Source organism: Muntiacus reevesi, chromosome 1 (genome assembly GCF_963930625.1).
Source record: "Muntiacus reevesi chromosome 1, mMunRee1.1, whole genome shotgun sequence".
NCBI lineage: Eukaryota > Metazoa > Chordata > Mammalia > Artiodactyla > Cervidae > Muntiacus > Muntiacus reevesi.
In genome coordinates this window covers 171824464-171848062 of record NC_089249.1, presented here as the reverse complement: position 1 = coordinate 171848062, position 23599 = coordinate 171824464, and the positions used below count along the sequence as shown (strand labels likewise).

Sequence of the window (23599 nt, the reverse complement as noted above, 5' to 3'; positions counted from 1 at the left end):
CAATACAGAAGACCCCGGTTCAATTTGGGCCAGGAAGATCCCCTGGAGAAGGGATAGGCTACCCACTCCAGTATTCTTGGGCTTCCCTGGTGACTCAGATGGTCGAGAATCCACTTGCAATGCGGGAGACCTCGGTTTGATCCCTGGGTCGGGAAGATCCCTTGGAGGAGGGCATGGCAACCCACTCCAGTATTCTTGCCTGGAGGATCTGCATGGACAGAGGAGATTGGTGGGCTACAAGGCATGGGGTCACAAAGAATTGGACACGACTGAGTGACTAAGCACAGCACAGCGTGGGAGGGTGTGAATTCGAGTTCTTCCTTCAACATATTGGCCACTTCCCTCAATATAAAATTAATGAGATATTTCACATTAAGTCTTCAAATCATGCTATGTATTTTACACTTACAGCATATGTCAATTTGGACTATCCACATTTTAAGTGACCAGTAGTCATGTGTAGTTAGTGGCTACTTCATCAGATAACATATGGTCAATGTTTGTAAATGTTCCATTAAAGCATCTAAAAATACATATTTTCAATTTTCTAATGAAAAAGCTCAACATGCCTAATGCTCATAGTGATATCTTAAAATATTTCCCCATTTAACTGAATTTTGCTCAGTTTACATTTGAAATATTTAATAGTTTTTACTTTAAACATATAGCTGCTGAATTGGCACACATAGGTTTGACTGTTTCCTCATAAAGTTTGCCTTTTAAAAATGTTTAATCGTGATAAAATACCCCAACATAAGGTTTACCATCTTAACCACTTTTAAGTGTACAGTTTGGTAATGTTAATTACAGTCATATTGTCGTGCAGCCAGTCTCCAGAACTGTTCATCTTGAAAAGTTGAAACTGTATACCCCTTAATAGCATCTCCACAGTTTCCCCCACTTCATAGTCCCTAGAAACCTCCATTTTACTTTCTGTCTCTATAAATTTGACTACTCTAGGTTCCTCATATTAGTGGAATCATACAGTATGTGTCTTTTTGATACTGACTTATTTCACTTAGCATCATATCCTCTAGGTTCATTCATGTTTTCATATATGTTGTCAGAATTTCCTTCATTTTTAAGGCTGAATAATATTCCATTGTATAGATAGACCACATTTTGCTTATCTGTTCATCTGCCAATGGACATGGGTTACTCTCACCTTCTGGCTGTTGTGAATAATGCTGCTATGAACATGGGTATACAAATATCTCTTTGAGATGCTGCTTTCAATTATTTTGGGTATATACCCAGAAGTGGAGTTGCTGGATCATCTGGTAATTCTATTTTTAATTTTTTGAGGAGCTGACATACTGTTTTCCACAATGACTGCACCATTTTACACTCCCACCAACAGCACTATGAGGTTCCAGTGAAGGAACCCTGGAGTGAGGGGTCTGAGCCCCATATCAGGTATCCCAGACCAGTGTTCTGCACCAGGAAGAAGAACTTCCAGAATATCTGGCTTTGAAGGTCAGTGGGGCTCACTTTTGGGAGAACCAGAGGGCTGTAGGAAATAGACTTTACTTTTCAAGGATGCACACAAAATCTCATACACTCTGGGGCCCAGAGCAGAAGCAGGATTCCGCTAGTCTTGGAGAACCTCCCAGAGAGGCAGGAGGCAACAAGATCATCCTGGGGATGTGGACACTGACAGCAGTTCTTTGGGGAGCCCCATTCTATCATGATGACACTGTTGGCAAGGGCCATTTTGGGATCAACCCTCTAACTTATCAGCACCAGGACCAAGCCCCACTCTCCTCGCTTGTAGGCACCAGTACTATGATGCTTCAGGTCAAGCAGCTAGCCAAGTGGGGACAGAGGCCCACTCGCTAACAGGCCAGCTGCCTAAGACCCCCTGAGTTCTCAGCCACCCAGCACCTGGACCCATTCACCAGAGGGCCCAGGACCTGGACTTCTACCAGTGCGCCAGCACTAGCCCAGGGATGCCTAGGGCCCAGGCCCCATCCCCCAGTGGGACAACACCAAATCCAGGCCCCCCAGGCCCTGCAGCCAGAGACCCTGGGTCACAACTCCACCCACCAATGAGCCAGCACTAACCCTTGGACTACCTGGACCCTGACCCTATCCACCAGCAGGCTGACACCAGATCATGGACCCCTGGGCCATTTAATCAAAGACTCCAGGACCCAGCTCCACCTACAAGGGGGCCAGCATTAGCCCTAAGACTCAACCCACCCACAAGCAGGCTGGCACAAGCCTCAGGACTCCCTGGGCCCTGGCTCCATGTACCAGCAGGCCAAAACAAGATTTGTGACACTCCAGACCCCACAGATTATAAGCTGACTTTGCAGCAGAAATTCTGCAGGCTGGAAGGGAATGGCATGATATATTTAAAGTGTTGAAAAACAACCCAAAGTGCCCTACTTGACAAAGCTTTCATTCAGATTCAAAGGAGAGATCGAAAGTTTTACAGACAAGCAAAACTCACAGTCTAGCACCATGAAACCAGCTTTACAAGAATTTTTAAAAAGTGTTCTCTAAGTGGAAAAGTAAAGACCACAATTAGAAATATGAAAATTACAAAAAAAAATTTCTTTGGTAAAGATAAATATACAATAAAGGTAGTACGTCAACCATATACAAAGCTAGCAGGAAGGTTAAAAGACAAAAGTAGTAAAAATCATCCACAGTGAGTAGCTAAGGGGTACACAAAACAAAAAGATGTGAAATATGTCAAAAATAGTAAATGTGGAGAGAGTTTGAAAATAGAGTTGTTAAAATGCTTTTGAACTTAAAATATTAGCAATTTAAAATAATCACATATATAGAGAGATTGCTATCAAGAAACCACATGGTAACCACCAACCAAACATCTATAACACATATACAAAAAAATCCAAATTAGAAAGGAAGAAGTAAAACTGTCACTGTTTTCAGATGACATGACACTATGCATAGAAAACCCTAAAGAGGCCACCAAAAGAACTATTAGAACTCATTAATGAATTCAGTAAAGCTGCAGGATATAAAATTATTAACAGAAATCTGTTGCATTTCTATATACTGACAATGAACTATCAGAAAGAGAAATTAAGGAAACAATTCTACTTCCAGTAAGAATAAAAGTATAAAATACCTAGGAATAAATATAAGAAGTTAAAAGACCTGTACTGAGAAATTTATAAGGCACTGATAAAAGTAATTGAAGACAACACAAACAGATGGAGAGATGTACCATATTCATGGATTGGAATAGTTAATATTGTTAAAATGACTGTACTACTTAAGACAATCTACAGATTCAATAAAATACTAATCAAAATACAAATGGCATTTTTCAAAGAACTGTTAAACATTTACATGGTGATGAAGCAAACAGCAAAAGATGGTGAGAAAAAAATTAAAAAAAACAAAGGTTGGTAAGAATGTAAAGAAGAGGGCACTCTAGTGCACTGTTGGAGGCAATGTAAATTGGTGCATCCACAAGGGAAAACAGTAGAACTGTCATATGATGCAGCAATTCTACTCCTGAGTATTTACACAAAGAAAACAAAAACAGTAATTAGAAGAGATATATGCACCCCTAGGTTCATTGTAGCATTGTTTACAATAACCAAAAATATTGGTTATTGAATATTACTCAGCCATAAAAAAGGATGGAATCTTGCCATTGTGACAACATGGATGGACTCGTGGGTATCACACTTCGTGTAAAGTAAGACATAGAAAGATAAATGCTGTGTGATCTCACTTACATGTGGGACAACATGGATGGACTCGTGGGTATTACACTTCGTGTAAAGTAAGACGTATAAAGATAAATGCTGTGTGATCTCACTTACATGTGGAAAATAAAAGGCAATGAAAATGAGCAACCATAACAAAACAAACAGACTCACAGATACAGAGAACAACAGGCTATTGACAGGGGATCAGAGTGGCGAAAGGAGAGTAAAGGGTGAGGGGGATTAAGATCCAAGCTTCCAGTTGCAAAATAAGTGTCATAGGTAAGAAAGAGTGTGAGAAGTACAGTCTATTGTTACATCATATTCTGTGATGAATATCATAGCTGGATTTATCGTGATTATTTTGAAGTGTATAGAAGGACTGAATCACCATGTTATGTAATAGGAACAAATATAGTGCTGCAGGTCAATCAGCTTTGAAAACTAAGAAGCAAACTCATGAAATAGAAATCAGTTTTGTGGCTGTCAGAGGTAAAATGGGAGGAGGAGAAGCAATAAAGAATCTGCTTGCAATGCAGGAGATGCGGATTCGTTCTCTGGGTCTGGAAAACCACCCTCTGGCGGAGGGCAAGACAACCCACTCCAGTATTCTTGCCAGGAAAATCCCATGGACAGAGGCGCCTGGTAAACAATTTTATATTGAGTATATCTTTAAAGGATAATATTTTAATATATTTGATTCAATAAAATATTAAAATTAGCTGCAATACTCTTTCTACTTTTTTTTAATATACATACTAAAAAGCCTTCAATTACATATATGACTTATATTAGATTCCTTCCGGACAATTCTGTACTAGACCATAAAGAAAGAGTATTAAAAAGTTTTTAAAAATAGTAACTCACAAGAAACATTCTTTGATTATAATTCAAAAAAATTAGAAAAAAATAAGAGAAAAATTACTGCAATAGTCTTAATTATATGGGAATTAAGAAACAACCTTCTTGTTTGTCATTGTTTCTTCCAGTTTTATTGAGACATAATTGACAGGCAGCCTTGGTTAAGCTTAAGGTAGATAGCAGAGTGATCTGACTTTTCTAGATCATGAGACTTTTACCACAACAAGTTTAGTGATCACGCATCGTCTCATATAAGTACAAAATTAAAGGAATTAATGTTGTTAACTACAGTCCTGGTATTTATAGAAAATACTCTGAGCCATATCCTGTGAGCTGTCATAGATACTGAAACCCCCATGAGATGGACAAAGTTAACTACATGGTGACCAGACTGTAGCCATGACACAGAAGCTGCCGCAATTCTGAGAACTGGCCTCAAGGAATGGGAACAAACCAGCCCTGGGACTGAAGATTAACTGTACTGAAAACAATCAAAATAATGGTGGTCAGACCACTGATTTCACGATGACGGTCAGAGCCGACTGTGCTGTTTCTACATGGAGCCCTCTTCCCTCTGTCGATAAAAGCTCTTGCCCCGGATTGTCCAAGGAGGGAATAAGTGTTTGGACAGGACTCACCTCTCTGCATCCCCATCCCGGGCACATTCATCCAAGCAAACTTTCACATCCACCAGTCTTGCTTCTTTATTGTCTTTTCAGCCACAAGCAACCAGACTCCATTTGGCTTACACTTCTACTGAACACCCTCAGGCAAAATCCCCTGAAGGATAAATTCACAGCTCAAGTTCCTGCTCCTACTCAGCTGGAGAAAACTGCACAACGGTTACACCAATGACTTTACAAAAGGGCAATCACGGTGGTCAATCCTATTACACACCCTCAACCCTGCCTCTCACTCCTCTCAGAGATCACTGTAAGTCTTTACTGCACCCCTGGAGGCACTTTAACAATGTGTCTCATCACAGACAGTGAGGAGGAGAATGAGAGGGTGGAAATCATCAGAAAGATCAGTACATAACAAAACACCCTGAATTGTTTTTTAAAAATAAAATGTGCTCCGCTTGGAACACTGATTGAGCAAAAGCAGCAGTACCAACCTGAGATAACGGCTTCCTGTTGGCACAGTTGATACCCCCAATGAACACCATGTTGGGCATGATTGGCCGTGGGTAGTCCATCACAAAGTCTCCTCTGAACAGCCACACGGATCCGGAGGCAAGAATCTCCCCCAGTGACACCTCTCTCTGAAGAAGCTCAGAGGCCATACGTGCATAAGGAGTGAAACCAACCTGGCAAATGTACTTCAAGCCCAGAGGGTAGAGCATGTTCTTGACCCTTTGGAAGAATGTCATGCGGTCTGGATTCATTGTTAATAACCGAGGAACATAAGAGAAAGGGTTTGGGCATGCAGTGCCCTCAAAATCTAAGTCACAGGGAAGCAAACGCAAGAAAAATACAGCAGGAATGGACAGGTACTTAGCCAGCACTGCCCCACAGGGGTAAATAGGGTCTGTTAAAACCACATCGAAGGAACTGGCATTCAGGTCTCTGATCAAGTCCTTGTTATACAACAGTGCCTCACAAGACCTTGCAAAGAGCAAAGACACATTTTTCAATGTTGCCATAGTTTCCAAAAACCGTGTTAGAAAATGTACTCTTTCAAAAGCCTCATCAGGACGGCCCTTCATGATGGAATCAAACTGGTCCCGGGTATACGGAACGGCATAGGTTTTCGTGGTGAAAAAGTCCTCTGCCTTGATGTGGATATTTATCTCCGGAGACAGGACCACTGCCTGGTGACCTCTGGCGTGGAGCTCCCGCACGGCCTCCCGCATGCTGAGCCAGTGGCTGCCCTCCATGGGGACCACTAGCACCTTCCCAGCCTCGGCCCATCTCCCGGCGCACAGACAGAGCAGGAGTCCAGCCAGCACCTGCCGCCGAAGCTGCAGTCCCAGGGCCATCTCCACACAGCCAGAAGCGACTGACTCTCTGGTGGGGCTGTGCCGCCTATATATGTTCCCTTATCTTTATTTTATCATCAAGTCATTTAAGCAAAATGGCATGTTATTGGAAGGCAGGAATTGATGATTACACCATATATTACAGGATACGTCTATGCCTGTGTTTTTTCACCTCTACTTTCACCCGGAAAGAACACTCCCCCTTATCTTGGAAAAACTCCTCTGACTCTGCTGCTCCCTCTGGGGAACATTCGAGTTCACTCTCTTGTTCTTCATCCGAGACCCAAAGCAAGACTGTGCCTGCCCATTTCCTTGGTCTCCTCCTACCTCTCTGCTAACCCTGTTCTCTGGGGCTGGACTGAACTCTGAGGAGTCACCTCTGCCCCAGTCCTCACCCAGAACCTCTTTTGGATGTGACTTCATCTGAGAACTCTTGAATCTCTTTCCCCCATTCATGGGTGAACACAGAACATGTCCAGGGAAACATATAACATTGCTAAGATAGCTTTCTCTCAGTAAAAAGGGGATGGTGGCTCTCTGGTTTGTTCCTGTTCCACACTGGACACCTCTTGTACTGTTCAGGAGACAGTGTATTGGAGCAGCCATCAGATATGGAAACATCTGAAAAGACCCTTGATGGAGACAGCAGAGGGACTGGTTAAGAATTCTTTATCTGTCGTATGGAATACATGTTGCTGTTACCTAAAGCATTGGCTTTTCCAGTAGTCATGTTCAGATGTGAGAGTGGACCATAAAGAAAGCTGAGCACCAAAAAACTGATGCTTTCTAACTGTTGTGCTGGAGAAGACTCTTGAGAATCCCTTGGACTACAAAGAGATCAAACCAGTCAATCCTAAAGGAAATCAACCCTGAATATTCATTGGAAGGACTGATGCTGAAGCTGAAACTCCAATACTTTGGCTAGCTGATGTGAACAACCAACTCATTGGAAAAGACCCTGATTCTGGGAAGGACTGAGGGCAAGAGGAGAAGGAGGTGACAAAGGATGAGGTGGTTGGATGACATCACTGACTCAATGGACATGCATTTGAGCAAACTCCAGAAGATGGTGAAGGAGAAAGAAACCTGCCATGCTGCAGTTCATGGGGTCACAAAGAGTTGGACAATACTTGGCGACTGAAGAACAACAACAGCAAAGCATCAGTGGGCAAGAAGACCTCAGTAATGACACAGCAGGGTTCAAAGGGTGCCAGCCCCCAAGGTCTGCTCACCCTAGGATAGGAGGGTTTCCCCTGGCTTCAGAACAGGCTCTCTGAACTCCTCCTCTGATGCTGAAGGTGCCAGTCTTCCACTACACTGTTTAGGAACTGAAGTGTATATTAATCTGGGCCTTCATTACATCTTATAGCTTATGTTCAGATAACAGATATCCATCTCTATATATAAAATAGATAAATAGTAAGTTCCTACTGTACATCACAGGGAAGTTATTCAATATCTTGTAATAATCTGTAATGGAAAAGAATCTGAAAAAGAATATATATTTGAATCACTTTACTGTACAACAGAGACTAACACAAGATTGCCAATTAATTATGTTTCAAGTTAAAAAAAGGAACAGCACTAGAGGCATCACACTTCCTGGTTTCAAACTGTACTACAAAGCTAAAGTGATCAAAACAGTATGGTACTGATGCTAAAACAGACACAGAGTCAATGGAACAGAATATAGAGGAGAAATAACTCCACACCTACACAGGCAATTAATTAACCCATGACAAAGCACGTAAGACAATACAATGGGGAAAGACATTCTCTTGAATAAATGTGTTGGGAAAATTTGACAGCTACATGCAAAAGAATCAAACTGGATTAATCTCTCATGCCATGAGCAAAAATAAATTCAAAATAGAGTAAAGACTTAAATGTAAGATCTAAAACCATAAAACTTCTAGTAGAAAACATAGGCAGTATACTCTTTAAGTTCGATATTAGTAATACATATTTTGGGAGGATATGACTCCTCAGACAAGAGAAATAAAAGTAAAATAAACAAATGGACTTTATCAAACTAAAATCTTTTGACCAGCAAAGAAAATTACAAGCAAAAGGGAAAGGCCACTTACCGAATGGAAGAAGATATTTGCAAATGATATATTTAGTAATAGGTTAATATCCAAAGAACACAAAGAATTCATACAAGTCAACAACAACAAAACATGATTAAAAATGGGCAGAAGACTCAAACACACATTTTTCCAGAGAAGACATATAGAAGGCCAACAGGCATATAAAAAGATGCTTAACATCGCTAATCATCAGAGAAATGCAAATCAAATCATGAGGAACTATTGCCTCGCACCTGTCAGAATGACTATTATCAAAAAGACAATAAACAAATGCTGGCAAGGATGTAGAAAAAAGGGAATTCTAGGGCACTGTTGGTGTCAATGTAAATTGGGAGAGCCACTACGGAAAACACTACAGAGATTCTCAAAAAGGTAAAAATAGGACTACCATATGATCCAGAAATTCTACTCCTGGGTATTCACACAAGGAAATGGAAAACGCTAATTAGAAAAGATATATACACCCCTATGTTTGTTGCATTGCTGTTTACAATAGTCAAGATATATTGACTATTGAATATTACTCAGCCATAAGAAAGAAAGAAATCTTGTCATTTGCAACAACATGGACGGACCTAGAGGGTATTATGCTAAGTGAAGTAAGACAGAGAAAGACAAATACTGTGTGATTTCACTCACATGTGGGAAAAAAGACACAGCAAATGAACAACCATGACAAAACAAACAGACTCGTAGATACAGAGAGCAAACAAGCAGCTGACAAAGGGGATGGGTGAGGGGAAAGGAGAGAGAAGGGTTAGGGGGATGAAAATACAAACTTCCTTGTGGTCCATATGCACCATGGACTATTACACAGCCATATAAAAGAACACATTTGAGTCAGCCCTGATGAGGTGGATGAACCCAGAGCCTGTTACACACAGGGAAGAAGTCAGAAAGAGAAAAACAAATATATATTGATGCATACATTGGAGAAGGACATGAAAACCCGCTCCAGTATTCTTGCCCGGAGAATTCCATGGACAGAGGAACCTGGTGAGCTACAGTCCATAGGGTCACAAAGAGTCAGACATGACTGAGTGACTGACACTTGCTTTCAATGCATGTATATGGAATCTAGAAAGATAGTACTAATGAACCTGTTTGCAGAGCAGTAATGGAGACACAGGCATAGAGAATAGACTTGTGGATACAGTGCAGGAAGCAGAGGGTGGGATGAACTCAGAGAGTAGCAGGGAAACATATAAATTACCATATGTGAAATACATAGCCAGTGGAAATTTGCTGTATGATGCAGGAAGCTCAAATCAGGTGCTTTGTGACAACCTAGAGGAATGGGGTTGCGTGGGAGATGGGGAAGGGTTCAAAAGGAAGGAGTTATACGTGTACCTATGACTGATTCATGTTGATGTATGGCAGAAACCAACACAATTTTCTAAAGCAATTATCCTCAAATTAAAAAGTTTTTTTTAAAAGTTTTTTAAAAGATCCAAACTTCCAGTTGCAAAATAAATGTCACAGGTATGAAATAAGAGTGCAAGAAATAGAGTCAAAAGTTATGTAATACCTTTCTACTGTGAATATCATAACTGGGTTTATCATGGTGATTCTTTTGAAGGGTAAGGAAGTACTGAATCACTGTGTTGTCTAACAGAACTAACATAGCACTGTGGTCAATTATATTTCAAAAATTAGCAAATACATAGAAATGGAAATCAAATTTGGGGCTACCAGAGGCAGAGAGCAGGGGCAAAGGGGAGTTGGATGAAAACATTCTAAGGGGACAAGCTTCAATTATGAGAGAAATAAGGACAGAGGTGTAATGTACAACATGATAGATAAAATTAACGCTGTTGTATGTTACATATGAACATTGTTAAGAGAGGATATTCTAAGAATTCTCATCACAAGGTAAAAAAATTTTTCTGCTCCTTTAATTTTGTATCTATATAAGATGATGAGTGATCACTAAACTTGTTACAGCAATCGCCTCATGATCTAGAAAAGTCAAATTACTCTGCCATCCACTTTAAGCTTATTCAGGACTGCCTGTCAATTATATCTCAGTAAAACTGAAAGAAATGATAGCGAACAAACACTTTAAAATTTTTTACGCTGGATATATCTTTAAAGGATAATATTTTATATATATATATGATTTAATGAAATATACTATTAAAATTAAAGTAACTCTCTTTTTGCTTTTCTAAATATGCCAACTAAAAAGCTTTCAGTTACACATGTGGTATACATTATACTTCTATTGGGTAATTCTGCAACAGACTGGAAAGAAGACCTATTAAGAAATTTTTTATAGCAGTGACTTCACAAGAAACGTTCTCTGATTACAATCCAAAATAAATAGAAAAAATAGGAGAAAGGTAGCCACAATAAATCCTAACCACATGGGAACTAAGAAGCAACCTTGTCAACAACAGCAACAATGAACGGCAGGGCTCGCCCGGTGGCTCAGCGGTGAAGACGCCACCTGCAATTGCAGGAGACCCAGATTCAGTCGCGGGCCTGGGAAGATCCCACACGCCTCAGAGCAACGAAGCCCGAGGGCCACAACTCCTGAGCCTGTGCTCCAGAGCCTGGGAACCACAACTAACGGGCCCATGTCCCACAACGACTGAAGCCCGCACGCCCTAGAGTCTGCGCTCCCCAACAAGAGAAGCCACCGCAATGAGAAGCCTGCACATTGCAGCAAAGAGTAGACCCTGCTTGCGGCAACGAGAGAAAAGCCTGAGCAGCAGCAGAGATTCAGCACAGCCAAAAATAAATAAATAATAAATAAAATTATTTTAAAAAGCAGACAGTCACTTCCTCAAAGAGGAAGTCAAAAACAAAAGTTTAAGTTAAAAAATAGAAAGAATATGAGAACAATTTATTTCAAAATCTAAGGGATCTAAGAAATGCTTTATTTATGACCATCAATTCCTTACTATTAGGAAAACAAAAGAAAATTAATGCTTACCTAAGGAAAGCAGAAAAACAGCTATAAAATTAACTAAGCAAGGATGACATCATCAATTTTTAAAAAGTGGCAATTAATGAAATAGAAAACAAAAAGTAAAAAGAACAAGCAAACCCAAAAGCTATTTCTTTGAGAAGACCAGTAAAATAATTCAATGTGTCATAAATCTTAAGAAGGAGAAGAAACAAAAATGCAAAAGATTTAGATTTTAATATTGCATATTTTGAAAAAATTGTCTATTAACATTCACATCACCTCTAAGGGTAAAGTGAAAGTCGTTCAGTCATGTCCGACTCTTTGCAACCCCATGGACTGTAACCCACCAGGCTCCTCTGTCTATGGGATTCTCTAGGCAAGAATACTAGAGCGGGCAGCCATTCCCTTCTCCAGGGATCTTTCAGACCCAGGAAACAAACCAGGGTCTCCTGCATTGCAGGCGGATTCTTTACCATCTGAGCTACCAGGGAAGCCCACCTCCAAAGGTAAATCTCTAAGTATAAACCACACCAAATAAATGAGTGACAAAATCTCAAAGGAAAAAACAGTTTAGTGAAGCAAAAGTGATTGATAGTGTGTTTACCATGGGTAACATTTGAAAATTTCAGTGTACATGAATTTTCATGTACCAAATAAATTGGCACAAACATATCCAAATGCCTTCAGATGATACACCATGTCCTTCTGGGCACTTTATAATAATGATAATAGATACTATTTGTGTGTTTACAATGACAGTATAAAGTCAGAATAGTTAGTTAGGTCACATGGCCAAGGTAATTCAGCTAGAAAAATGGGAGGATTTGAACCAATGCAGTTACCTCTAGAGAATGTATTCACACAGAAAAACTAAAAAGAAAGGAGTGGCAAATACTTTTTAAATGCTTCCTTACTTTCCACCTTTTACAAATCTAGTAGATACATAAATATTTTATAATTGGACAAATGCATTGCATATAGGAAGAAAACTAAATAGAATAGATTGTGGTGTGAGCAAAAAAGAAATGTGAAGATAGAGTCCTTTGCAATAATAAAAACAGTAATATAAAGGGATATAAAAGTAAGAATACAAAAACTATAAGAGATCTAAAGTCATGGAAGTTAATATAAACTCAGTACATGTCATATAAGTGGGCAAAAAAAGAGGGCTAACTAAGCAGATTAAAAAACAAACCCTGCCCCTAAGAGTCCTATTTCAATGAAACCCAAATACTCAGGGTTAACATGGGAAGAATCTGAAACCATGAGGAAAGTGGTAGTTTCCGTCAAGAACTTGGGGTGCAATGACCTGGGCTGGGGTAGGTGTGGTGATGTGGGGCAGTGCTGGCTAAGTCAAAAACTTCCTCTTTGAGACTCACTTCTCAACATCACTGCTCAGTTTTACCTGCTGTCCAGGCCCCATCACTAGTCTTTGATGACGTCCCACCCTAAACACCTATCTAACATGCCATCCAGCTATGTACATCCCCACATTTTACTCCAGACCCCGGCTCCTGCTCAGAGTATGGCAGGCACAGCTTCATCTCTGAAAAGTTGGACCAAATTATTTCTTTCTCCAATCACAGAGATCCAGACTTTTCTTTCCACTATTGTCTCACTCCCACTTAATTTATTCAACCTCTCTGAAACTTCTACATCCATTTGGCATTTAAGTCTCATGTGACCACACCTCAATCTCTTCCAAGACCAAACCACTAAGGACTATCAGATCAACAAATGCAATCTGCCAATTCTTTTTTCATTTTGATGGTGCCAGACCCATGGTCCTTACTGGCCATGTCCTCTGTCTGCCTTCTGTCTGTGGAAAACCTTTAGCCAAGAATGACTTTAGTCAACGAAGTGAGAAAATGCGAAAACAAAGGAAAACAGTCCAACAAAACTGAATAGTTTAGTCAGTAAGCAAAGTCAAGGACCTTTAGTTCCTCCTCGGGGGCTATAGATAATACTCTGAGCCATATCCTGTGAGCTGTCATAGATACTGAAACCCCCATGAGGTGGACAAAGTTAACTACATGGTGACCAGACTGTAGCCATGACACAGAAGCTGCCGCAATTCTGAGAACTGGCCTCAAGGAATGGGAACAAACCAGCCCTGGGACTGAAGATTAACTGTACTTAAAGCAATTAAACCTGGAGAAGGGAACGGCCACCCACTCCAGTATTCTTGCCTGGAAAATTCCATGGAAAGAAGAGCCTGGCAGGCTACAGCCAATAGGGTCGCAAAGAGTCGGCCACAACTGAGCGACTGAGCACAAAGCAATCAAAATGGTGGTGGTCAGGCCACTGATGACCAATTTCAAGAAGACTGTCAGAGCTGACTGTGTTGTTTCTACATGGAGCCCCCTTCCCTCTGTCAATAAAAGCTCCTGCCCCGGGTTGTCCAAGGAGGGAATAAGTGTTTGGACTCGCCTCTCTCCAATCCCATCTGGGGAAATTCATCCAAGCAAACTTTCACATCCACCAGTCTTGCTTCTTTATTGTCTTTTGAGCCACAAGCAACCAGACTCCACTTGGCTTACACTTCTACTGAACACCCTCAGGCAAATCCCCTGAAGGATAAATTCACAGCTCAAGTTCCTGCTCTTACTCAGCTGGAGAAAACCGCACAACGGTTACACCAATGACTTTACAAAAGGGCAGTCACGGTGGAATCACACCACTGCCTGTCAGTCCTATTACACACCCCCAACCCTGCCTCTCACTCCCCTCAGAGATCATCCGGAGCCTTTACTGCACCCCTGGAGGCACTTTAACAGTGTGTCTCACCACAGACGGTGAGGAGGAGAATGAGAGCTGGAAGTCAAGAAGGACCAGTACATCATGAAGCACCTGGAATTAAGCTTTTTTTTTGTAATGTGTTCTACTTGGAACGGAGCTTTCCAGGTAGCATAAGTGGTAAAGAACCCGCCTGACAGTGCAGGAGACGGAAGAGATGCGGAATCCATCCCTGGATCAGGAAGCTCCCCTGGAGGAGGTCACGGCAACCCACTCCAATATTCTTGCCTGGAGAATCCCATGGACAGAGGAGCCTGGGGGGGCTGCAGTCCTTAGGGTCACTCAGAGTCAGACACCAATGAGGAGATTTAGCACACACATCGCTTAAAGCAGCAATACACACCAGAGAAAATGGTTTTCAGTTAATAGTTGATACCACCAATGAATACCATGTTGGACATGACTGGCCACAGGTAGTCCATCACAATCTCCTCTGAACAGTCACACAGATCCAGAGGCAAGAATCTCCACCAGTGACACCTCTCTCTGAAGAAGCTCAGAGGCCATACATGCATAAGAAGTGAAACTAACCTGGCAAATGTACTTCAGGCCCAGAGGGTAGAGCATGTTTTTGACCCTTTGGAATAATGCTGTGAGGTCTGGATTCGTTGTTAATATCTTAGGAATATATGAGAAAGGGTTTGGGCACTCTGCCTCCTCAACATCTAAGTCTCAGGGAACAGAACACAAAAAAACACCCAGCAGGAATGGACAGGTACTTAGCCAGCACTGCCCCACAAGGATAAACAGGGTCTGTTAAAACCACATCAAAGGAACTGGCATTCAGGTCCTTGTTACACAGCAGCCCCTTACAAGACCTTTGAAAGAGCAAAGACACATTTCCAAAGCTGCCATAGTTTCCAACAACATCCTTACAAAATGTACTTTTTCGAAACTCAGAATAAGATGGCCCTATAGGAGGTAATCAAATTCATTCTGGGCATACTGAATGGTGTAGGTTTTCGTGATGATAAAGTCCTCTGCCTTGATGTGCACATTGACCTCCGGAGACAGGACCACTGCCTGGTGACCTCTGGCGTGGAGCTCCCGCACAGCCTCCCGCATGCTGAGCCAGTGGCTGCCCTCCATAGGAACCACCAGCACCTTCCCACTCTCAGTCCATCGCCCGATGCACAGACAGAGCAGGAGTCCAGCCAGCACCTGCCGCCGAAGCTGCAGTCCCAGGGCCATCTCCGCACAAGCCAAACTGCCTGATCTGTGCCATCTGCACTTGTTGCCTTTGTCTTATCACCAAGTCACTTAAGCAAAATGGCATGTCATTGGAAGGCAGCTTGCCCTGCTTGCATTAATCATTACAGGATTAAGTCCATGCCTGGGTTTCATCACCTCTGATTTCACCTGGGGAAAGGTTACCCCCCTTATCTTGGAAAAACTCTTCTGACCTGCTGCTCCCAGTGGGGAGCATTCCATTTCATTCTCTTGTTCTTCATCCAGTTTCCAAGGCAAGACTGTGCCTGCCCATTCCCTTGGTCGCCTCCTACCTCTTTGCTCACCCTGTTCTCTGGGGCTGGACCGAACGCTGAGGAGTCACCTCTGCCCCAGTCCCCACCCAGAACCTCTGCTGCATGTGACCTTATGCATGTGAGCTCTTCAAAGTCTTACCCCCCCCCCCATCATGGGTGAACACGGAGCACATCCAGGGAAGCATATAACATCACGAGAACAGCTTTCTCTCAGCGGGGAGGGGATGGTGGATCTCTGGTTTGTTCCTGTTCTACACTGGACACCTCCTGCACTCCCCAGAGAGAGTTGGAGCAGCTGCCCGATATGGAAACATGTCGAAGGATCCTTGAGGACAACAGCAGAAGGGCTGCTTGAAAATCCTTTCTGTGCCTCATGGAAGAGAAGTTCCTGTTATCTAAATCATCAATGGGCAAGGCAGCTCTTTGTAATGGCAGTGGGGTTCAGAGGACGCTGGGCTCCAGGGCCTGCTTCACTTTGGACAGGAGGGACATCCCCATGCCTCCATGCACGCTCTCTGAATCATATTCTGATGCGGATCCCACTAGGCTTCCACTGCTCTGTGTAGGGACTGAAGTGTGCATTATTCTGGATCTTTATTACATCTTATAGTTTATGTTCAGGACTTCCCAGATGACACAGAAGTAAAATCCTCCTATGAATGCAGGAAACACAAGAGACACAGATTCAACCCCTAGGTTGGATGTAGGAAGATCCCCTGGGGTAGGAAATGGTAACCCACTCTAGTATTCTTGCCTGGAAAATTCCACGGTCAGAGGAGTCTATACAAACTGTACAAAAAAGGTCTTAATGACCCGGATAACCACGAAACTGTGGTCACTCACCTAGAGGCAGACATCACAGAGTGTGAAGTCAAGAGGGCTTTAGGAAGTATTACTACAAAAGAAGCCAGTGGAGGTGAAAGAATTCCAGCTAAGCTATTTAAAATCCTAAAATTGAGGCTGTTTAAGTGCTGCACAATACGCCAGCATATTTGGAAAACTCAGCATGGCCATAGGACTAGAAAAGGTCAGTTTTCATTCTCATCTCAAAGAATGGCAATGCCAAAGAATGTCCCAGCTACTGGACAATGGGGCTCACTTCACATGCTAGCAAGGTAATGTTCAAAATTCTTCAAGCTAGGTTTCAACAATACATGAACTGTGAACTTCCAGATGTTCAATCTGGTTTTAGAAAAGGCAGAGGAACCAGAGACCAAATTTCCCACATCTGCTGGAACATTGAAAAAGCAAGAGAGTTACAGAAAAACATCTATTTCTGCTTTATTGACTATGCCAAAGCCTTTGACTGTGTGGATCACAATAAACTGTGGAAAACTCTGAAAGAGATGGGAATACCAGACCACCTGACCTGCCTCCTGAGAAATCTGTATATAGCTCAAGAAGCAACAGTTAGAACTGGACATGGAACAATAGACTGGTTCCAAACAAGAAAAGGAGTATGTCAAGGCTGTATATTATCACCCTGCGTATTTAACTTATTTGCAGAGTACATCATGAGAAACACTGGCTGGAAGAAGCACAAGCTGGAATCAAGATTGCTGAGAGAAATATTAATAACCTCAAATATGCAGATGACACCACCCTTATGGCAGAAAGTGAAGAACTAAAGAGCCTCTTGATGAAAGTGAAAGAGGAGAGTGAAAAAGTTGGCTTAAACTCAACATTCAGAAAACTAAGATCATGGTATCCAGTCCCATCACTTCATGGGAAATAGATGGAGAAATAGTGGAAGCAGTGGCTGACTTTATTTTGGGGGGCTCCAAAATCACTGCAGATGGTGACTGCAGCCATGAAATAAAAAGACACTCCTTGGAAGAAAAGTTATGACAAGCCTAGACAGAATATTAAAAAGCAGAGATATTACTTTGCCAACAAAGGTCCGTCTAGTCAAGGCTATGGTTTTTCCTGAAGTCACGAATGGATGTGAGAACTGGATTATAAAGAATTCTGAGCGCCAAAGAACTGATGCTTTTGAACTGTGGTGTTGGAGAAGACGCTTGAGAGTCCCTTGGACTGCAAGGAGATCCAGCCAGTCCATCCTACAGGAAATCAGTCATGAATATTCGTTGGAAGGACTGATGCTGAAGCTGAAACTCCACTACTTTGGCCACATGATGCAAAGAGCTGACTTATTTGAAAAGACCCTGATGCTGGGAAAGACTGAAGGCAGGAAGAGAAGGGGATGACAGAGGATGAGATAGTTGGATGGCATCACCGACTCAATGGACATGAATTTGGGTGAACCCTGGGAGTTGGTGATGGACAGGGAGGCCTGGCATGCTGCGGTTCATGGGGTCACAAAGAGTCGGACATGACTGAGTGACTGAACTGAACTGAGGCTTCAACACTATGTGAACCAAAAACTCCAGATGTGCAAGCTGAATTTAGAAAAGGTAGAAGAACCAGAGATCCAATTGCCAACATCTGTTGGATCACAGAGAAAGCAAGGGAATTCCAGAAAAACATCTATTTCTGCTTCATTGACTACAAGAAAGCCTTTGACTAGATCACAACAAACTGGAAAATTCTAAAAGAGATGGGAATACTAGACCACATTACCTGCCTCCCAAAAAACCTGTATGCAGCTCAAGAAGCAACAGTTAGAACTGGACATGGAACAACAGACCTGTTCCAAACTGGAAAGGAGTACATCAAGGCTGTATAATGTCAACCTGCTTATTTAACTGAGATGCAAAGTACATCATGCAAAATGCAAAGGTTGGATGAATCACAACCTAGAATCAAGATTGCCAGGAGCAACAACAACCTCAGATAGGCAGACGATACCTCTCTAATGGCAGAAAATGAAGAATAATAAAGAGCCTCTTGATGAGAGTTAAAGAGGACAATGAAAAGGCTGGCTTAAAACTCAACATTCAGAAAACTAAGACCATGGCATCCTTTCCTATCACTTCATGGCAAATAGATAGGGAAAAATTGGAAACAGTGACAGATGTTATTTTCTTGCATTTCAAAATCATTGTGGACGTTGACTACAGTTTGAAAAATAAAAGACACATGTCCCCTAGAAGAAAAGGTATGACAAACCTAAACAGAGTATTAAAAAGCAGAGACATTACTTTGCCAACAAATTTCAACAGAGTCAAAGTTATAATTTTTCCAGTAGTCATGTACGGATGTGAGTGCTGGAGCATAAAGAAGACTAAGCACCAAAGAACTGATGGTGCTGGAGAAGATTCTCGAGAGTCCGTTGGACTGCATGGAGATCAAACCAGTCAATCTTAAAGGAAACCAATCCTGAATATTCATTGAAAGTACTGAGCTGAAGCTGAAGCTCCAATACTTTTGCCACCTGAGGTGAACACCCAACTCATCAGAAAAGACCCTGATGCTGGGCAAGATTGAAGATAGGAGGAGAAGGGGACAACAGAGGATAAGATGGTTGGATGGCATCACTGACTAAATGAACATGATTTGAGCAAACTCCACGAGATAGTGAAGAACAGGAAAGCCTGCTGTGCTGAAGTCCATGAGGTAACTTAGCAATGGAACAACAGCAACAATTTAGAATTAATATAAGGAGACTGAAACAATGAGGAATGCAGTAGTTCCCACCATGGAAATGTAGCGTGTGATGACTGGGCTGGGGTAGGCGTGGTGATGTGCTCAAACCCTTCCTCTTTGAGATTCAGTTTTCTCATTACTGTACCCTCTGCCACTGTGTTCACGGGCTCAGTTTTTCCTCCTCTCCAGCCCCCACCACTAGCCTTTGATGACTTCAGTGTCCCAAGTTGATGACCCATCTGGCATGCATCTAACTAGGTACCTCCCCACCTCCCCTCCAGACCCCAACTCCTGGTCAGAAGATTTCTGGTCAGCACAGCTCCATCTCTGAAAAGTTGGAATCAGTTATTTCTTTCTCTGATCAGAGAGAACCCAACTTCTGTCTCCAGTATTGTCTCACTTTCACTTAATTTTTTTTTACTTCCGCTTAATTTATTCAACCTCTCTGAAACTTCCGCTTCCTTTCAGTGTTTAGATCTCCAGGGACCACACCTAAGACACCTTTCCAAGACAAAAGCACAATGAACTATCAAGACAATAAATGCAGTTTGCTCGTTCTTTCCTTCTCCTATTGAACACCCTCAAGCAAAAACCCATGATGGATGGATTCACAGCTCAAGTTCTTGGCTCCTACTAGACTGAGAAAACTGCACGACCATCACAACAGTGCCTTTACAACAAGGCAATCATGGTTGACCCACACAAATTCTTTCTCGAACCGAATATGGACCCTCAACCCTGCCTCTCAATCCTCTCAAAGATCATCACAAACCTACACTACCCTCCTGGAGCACTTTAACAATGTGTCTCACCAAAGAGTGTTGGAAGGAGAATGAGAGGTAGAAGTCTTAAGTAGATAAGCAAACACATGGAAGTAGGTTGTTTCTTAAAAATATGTTTCACTTTGGAATTCACTGTCAGTTTAGTGATGCAGTTCAGTTCAGTTCAGTTGCTCAGTCGTGTCCGACTCTTTACGACCCCATGAATCGCAGCACGCCAGGCTCCCCTGTCCATAACCAGCTCCCAGAGTTTACTCAAACTCATGCTCATCGAGTCGGTGATGCCATCCAGCCATGTCATCCTCTGTCGTCCCCTTCCCCTCCTGCCCCCAATCCCTCCCAGCATCAGGATCTTCTCCAATGAGTCAACTCTTTGCATGACGTGGCCAAAGTACTGGAGTTTCAGTGATTAGGACCCACCATTTCACTGCAACGGCCTGGGGTTGCAGAATGGTGAAAAAGTTTTTTAAATGTTTTTAATTAAAAGAATGTGTTCCACTTGGAACACAGATTGAATAAAAGCAGCAGTACAGACCTGAGATAATGGTTTCCTGTTGGCACAGTTGACACCCCCAATGAATACCATGTTGGGCATGATTGGCCACAAGTAGTCCATCACAAAATCTGCTCTGAACAGTCACACAGATCCAGAGGCAAGAATCTCCCCCAGTGACACCTCTCCCTGAAGAAGCACAGAAGCCATACATGCATAAGGAGTGAAAGTAACCTGGCAAATATACTTCAGGCTCAGAGGGTAGAGCATATTCTTGACCCTTTGGAAGAATGTCATGCAGTCTGGATTCATTGTTAATAACCGAGGAAAATAAGAGAAAGGGTTTGGGCATGCTGTGCCCTCAACATCTAAGTCACAGGGGGAAAAAAAAAAACCATGAAAAAACACAGTAGGAATGGACAGGTACTTGCCCAGCACTGCCCCATAGGGGTAAATAGGGTCTGTTAAAATCACATCAAAGGAACTGGCATTCAAGTCTCTGATCAAGTCCTTGTTAAACAACAGTGCCTTACAAGACCTTGCAAAGAGCAAAGACACATTTTTCAAAGATGCCATAGTTTCCAGAAACACTGTTACAAAATGTACTTTTTAAAAAAGTAGACATACATGATTCTTCAGGAGGGAATCAAATTTGTCCTGTGTATAGGGAACCGACATAGGTTTTCATGGTGAAGAAGTCCTCTGCCTTGATGTGCACATTGGCCTCTGGAGCAACGACCACTGCCTGGTGACCTCTGGCGTGGAGCTCCCGCACGGCCTCCCGCATGCTGAGCCAGTGGCTGCCCTCCATGGGGACCACTAGCACCTTCCCAGCCTCGGCCCATCGCCCGGCGCACAGACAGAGCAGGAGTCCAGCCAGCACCTGCCGCTGAAGCTGCAGTCCCAGGGCCATTCCTGCACAAACCAGAAGTGACTGACGCTGCGGTCAGGCTGTGCTGCCTATATTTGTTCCCTTATCTTAATCTATCATCGAATCACTTAAGTAAAATGGCATGACCTTGGAAGGCAGTGTGCCCTCCGAACATTAATCATTACAGAATAAGATTATACCTGTGTTTCATCACCTCTGATTTCACCCAGGGAAAGATCACACCCCCCTTATATTGGAAAATCTCCTCTGACTCTGCTGCTCCCCCTGGGGAACATTCGAGTTCACTCTCTTGTTCTTCATCCAAGACCCAAAGCAAGACCGTGCCTGCCCATTCCCTTGGTCACCTCCTACCTCTCTGCTAACCGTGTTCCCTGGGGTAGGGCTGAACTCTGAGGAGTCACCTCTGCCCTGTTTTCTTGTGTTCCAAAATCACTGCAGATGGTGACTGCAGCCAAGAAATTAAAGACGCTTGCTCCTTGGAAGAAAAGTTATGACAAACCTAGACAGCATATTAAAAAGTAGAGACATTAATTTGTTGACAAGTCCATCTAATCATACTATGGTTTTTCCAGTAGTCATGTATGGATGTGAGAGTTGGACCATAAAGAAGGCTGAGCACCAAAGAATTGATGCTTCTCAACAGTGGTATTGAAGAAGATACGTGAGAGTCCCTTGTATTACAAGTAGATCAAACCAGTCAATCCTAGAGGATATCAGTTCTGAATATTCACTGGAAAGACTGATGCTGAAGCTGCAGCTCCAGTACTTTGTCCACCTGAAGAGCCAACTCATTGGAAAAGACCCTGAGGCTGGAAAAGATTGAGGGCAGGAAGAGAAGGGGATGACAGAGGATGAGATGGTTGGATGGCATCACCGACTCAATGGACATGAATTTGAGCACACTCCAGCAGATGGTGAAGAACAGGGAAGCCTGGTGTGTTGCTGTCCATGGAGTCCCTAAGATTTGAACACAACTGAGCAACAAATGGCTGATTCCTGCGGAGGTATGGCAGAAACCACTCAATATTGTAAAGCAATTATCCTCCAACTAAAAATAAAAATTTTAAAAACTACAGTGAAATGTCCCCTCACACCATTAGGATGATATCATTAAAATAAAAGCCAACACCCAGAAAACAAGTCTTGAAAAGGATGTGGAGAAACTGGAACCCTGGTATCCTGTTGGTAGGAATGTAAAATGGTGCAGCCACTGTGGAAAATAGTATCCAGCCCCTCAAAATATCAATAATAGAAATACCAAATGATCCAGCCATTCCTCTTCTGGGTATATACCCAAAAGAATTGAAAGCATGGTGTCAAGAGGTATTTGTACATCCAGGTTCATAGCAGCATTAGTCACAACAGCAGACAGTAAAAGCAACCCATGTTCATTGGCAGATGAATAGATAAGCCAAATGTGCTCTATCTGTAAAATGGAATACTATGCAGTCTTTAAAAAGAAGGAAATTCTGACAACATTGCTGAACCTAGAGGAAAGGAAAGTGAAAGTTGCTCAGTGGTGTCTGACTCTTTGTCACCCCATGGACTATACAGTCCATGGAATTCTCCAGTCCAGAATTCTGAAGTGGGTAGCCTTTCCCTTCTCCAGGGGATGTTCCCAACCCAGGGATAGAACCCAGGTCTCCTGCATTGCAGGCAGATTCTTTACCAGCTGAGCTACCTGGGAACCTAGATGGTATGATGCTAAATGAAATAAGGCAGTATCAAAAAGATAATAACTGTATGACTTCACTAACATGAAGTACATAGAGCAGTCAGACTCATAGAGAACAAAAAGTAAAATGGTGGCAGCTAGGCACTATGGAGTGGAGGAAAATGGGGAGATGCTGTTTAAGGGGTACACGGCTTCAGTTTTTCAAGATGAAGAGTTCAGGAGACTGGTTGCTTAATGGTGTGAGTGTAATTAACACTATTAAACTATATACTTAAAGTGGCTAAGATGTTAAATTCTATGTTAGGGGTACTTTTCCAAAATTAAACAATGTTGAAAAATAAGTTTTATGAAGAAAATGCAGCAGTCATAAACCTGTGTGCAACAGTCTAGCAGGTA

At 42.4% G+C, this 23599-nt stretch overlaps 2 protein-coding genes and 2 pseudogenes across 2 annotated transcripts in view; all 4 read right to left on the bottom strand.

The window, feature by feature from the left end:
• Nucleotides 1-23599, bottom strand: part of LOC136164920 (UDP-glucuronosyltransferase 1-6-like) — a 127139-nt gene that overhangs the window by 20179 nt on the left and 83361 nt on the right. The gene's annotated exons all lie outside the window — the stretch shown is intronic.
• On the bottom strand, nucleotides 5368-6534 carry LOC136155492 (UDP-glucuronosyltransferase 1A3-like). Its single transcript, XM_065917259.1, has 2 exons — nucleotides 5671-6534; nucleotides 5368-5385 (listed from the first exon to the last, which is right to left on the bottom strand). Exons 1-2 carry the CDS (start codon nucleotides 6532-6534, stop codon nucleotides 5368-5370), a joined length of 882 nt encoding a protein of 293 aa, XP_065773331.1.
• On the bottom strand, nucleotides 14697-15525 carry LOC136155480 (UDP-glucuronosyltransferase 1A3-like; annotated as a pseudogene).
• Nucleotides 16599-21549, bottom strand: LOC136155472 (UDP-glucuronosyltransferase 1A3-like; annotated as a pseudogene).

Coding starts and splice junctions, on each gene's coding strand:
- LOC136155492 (XM_065917259.1), bottom strand. CDS start 6,534: ATGGCCCTGGGACTGCAGCTTCGGCGGCAGGTGCTGGCTGGACTCCTG.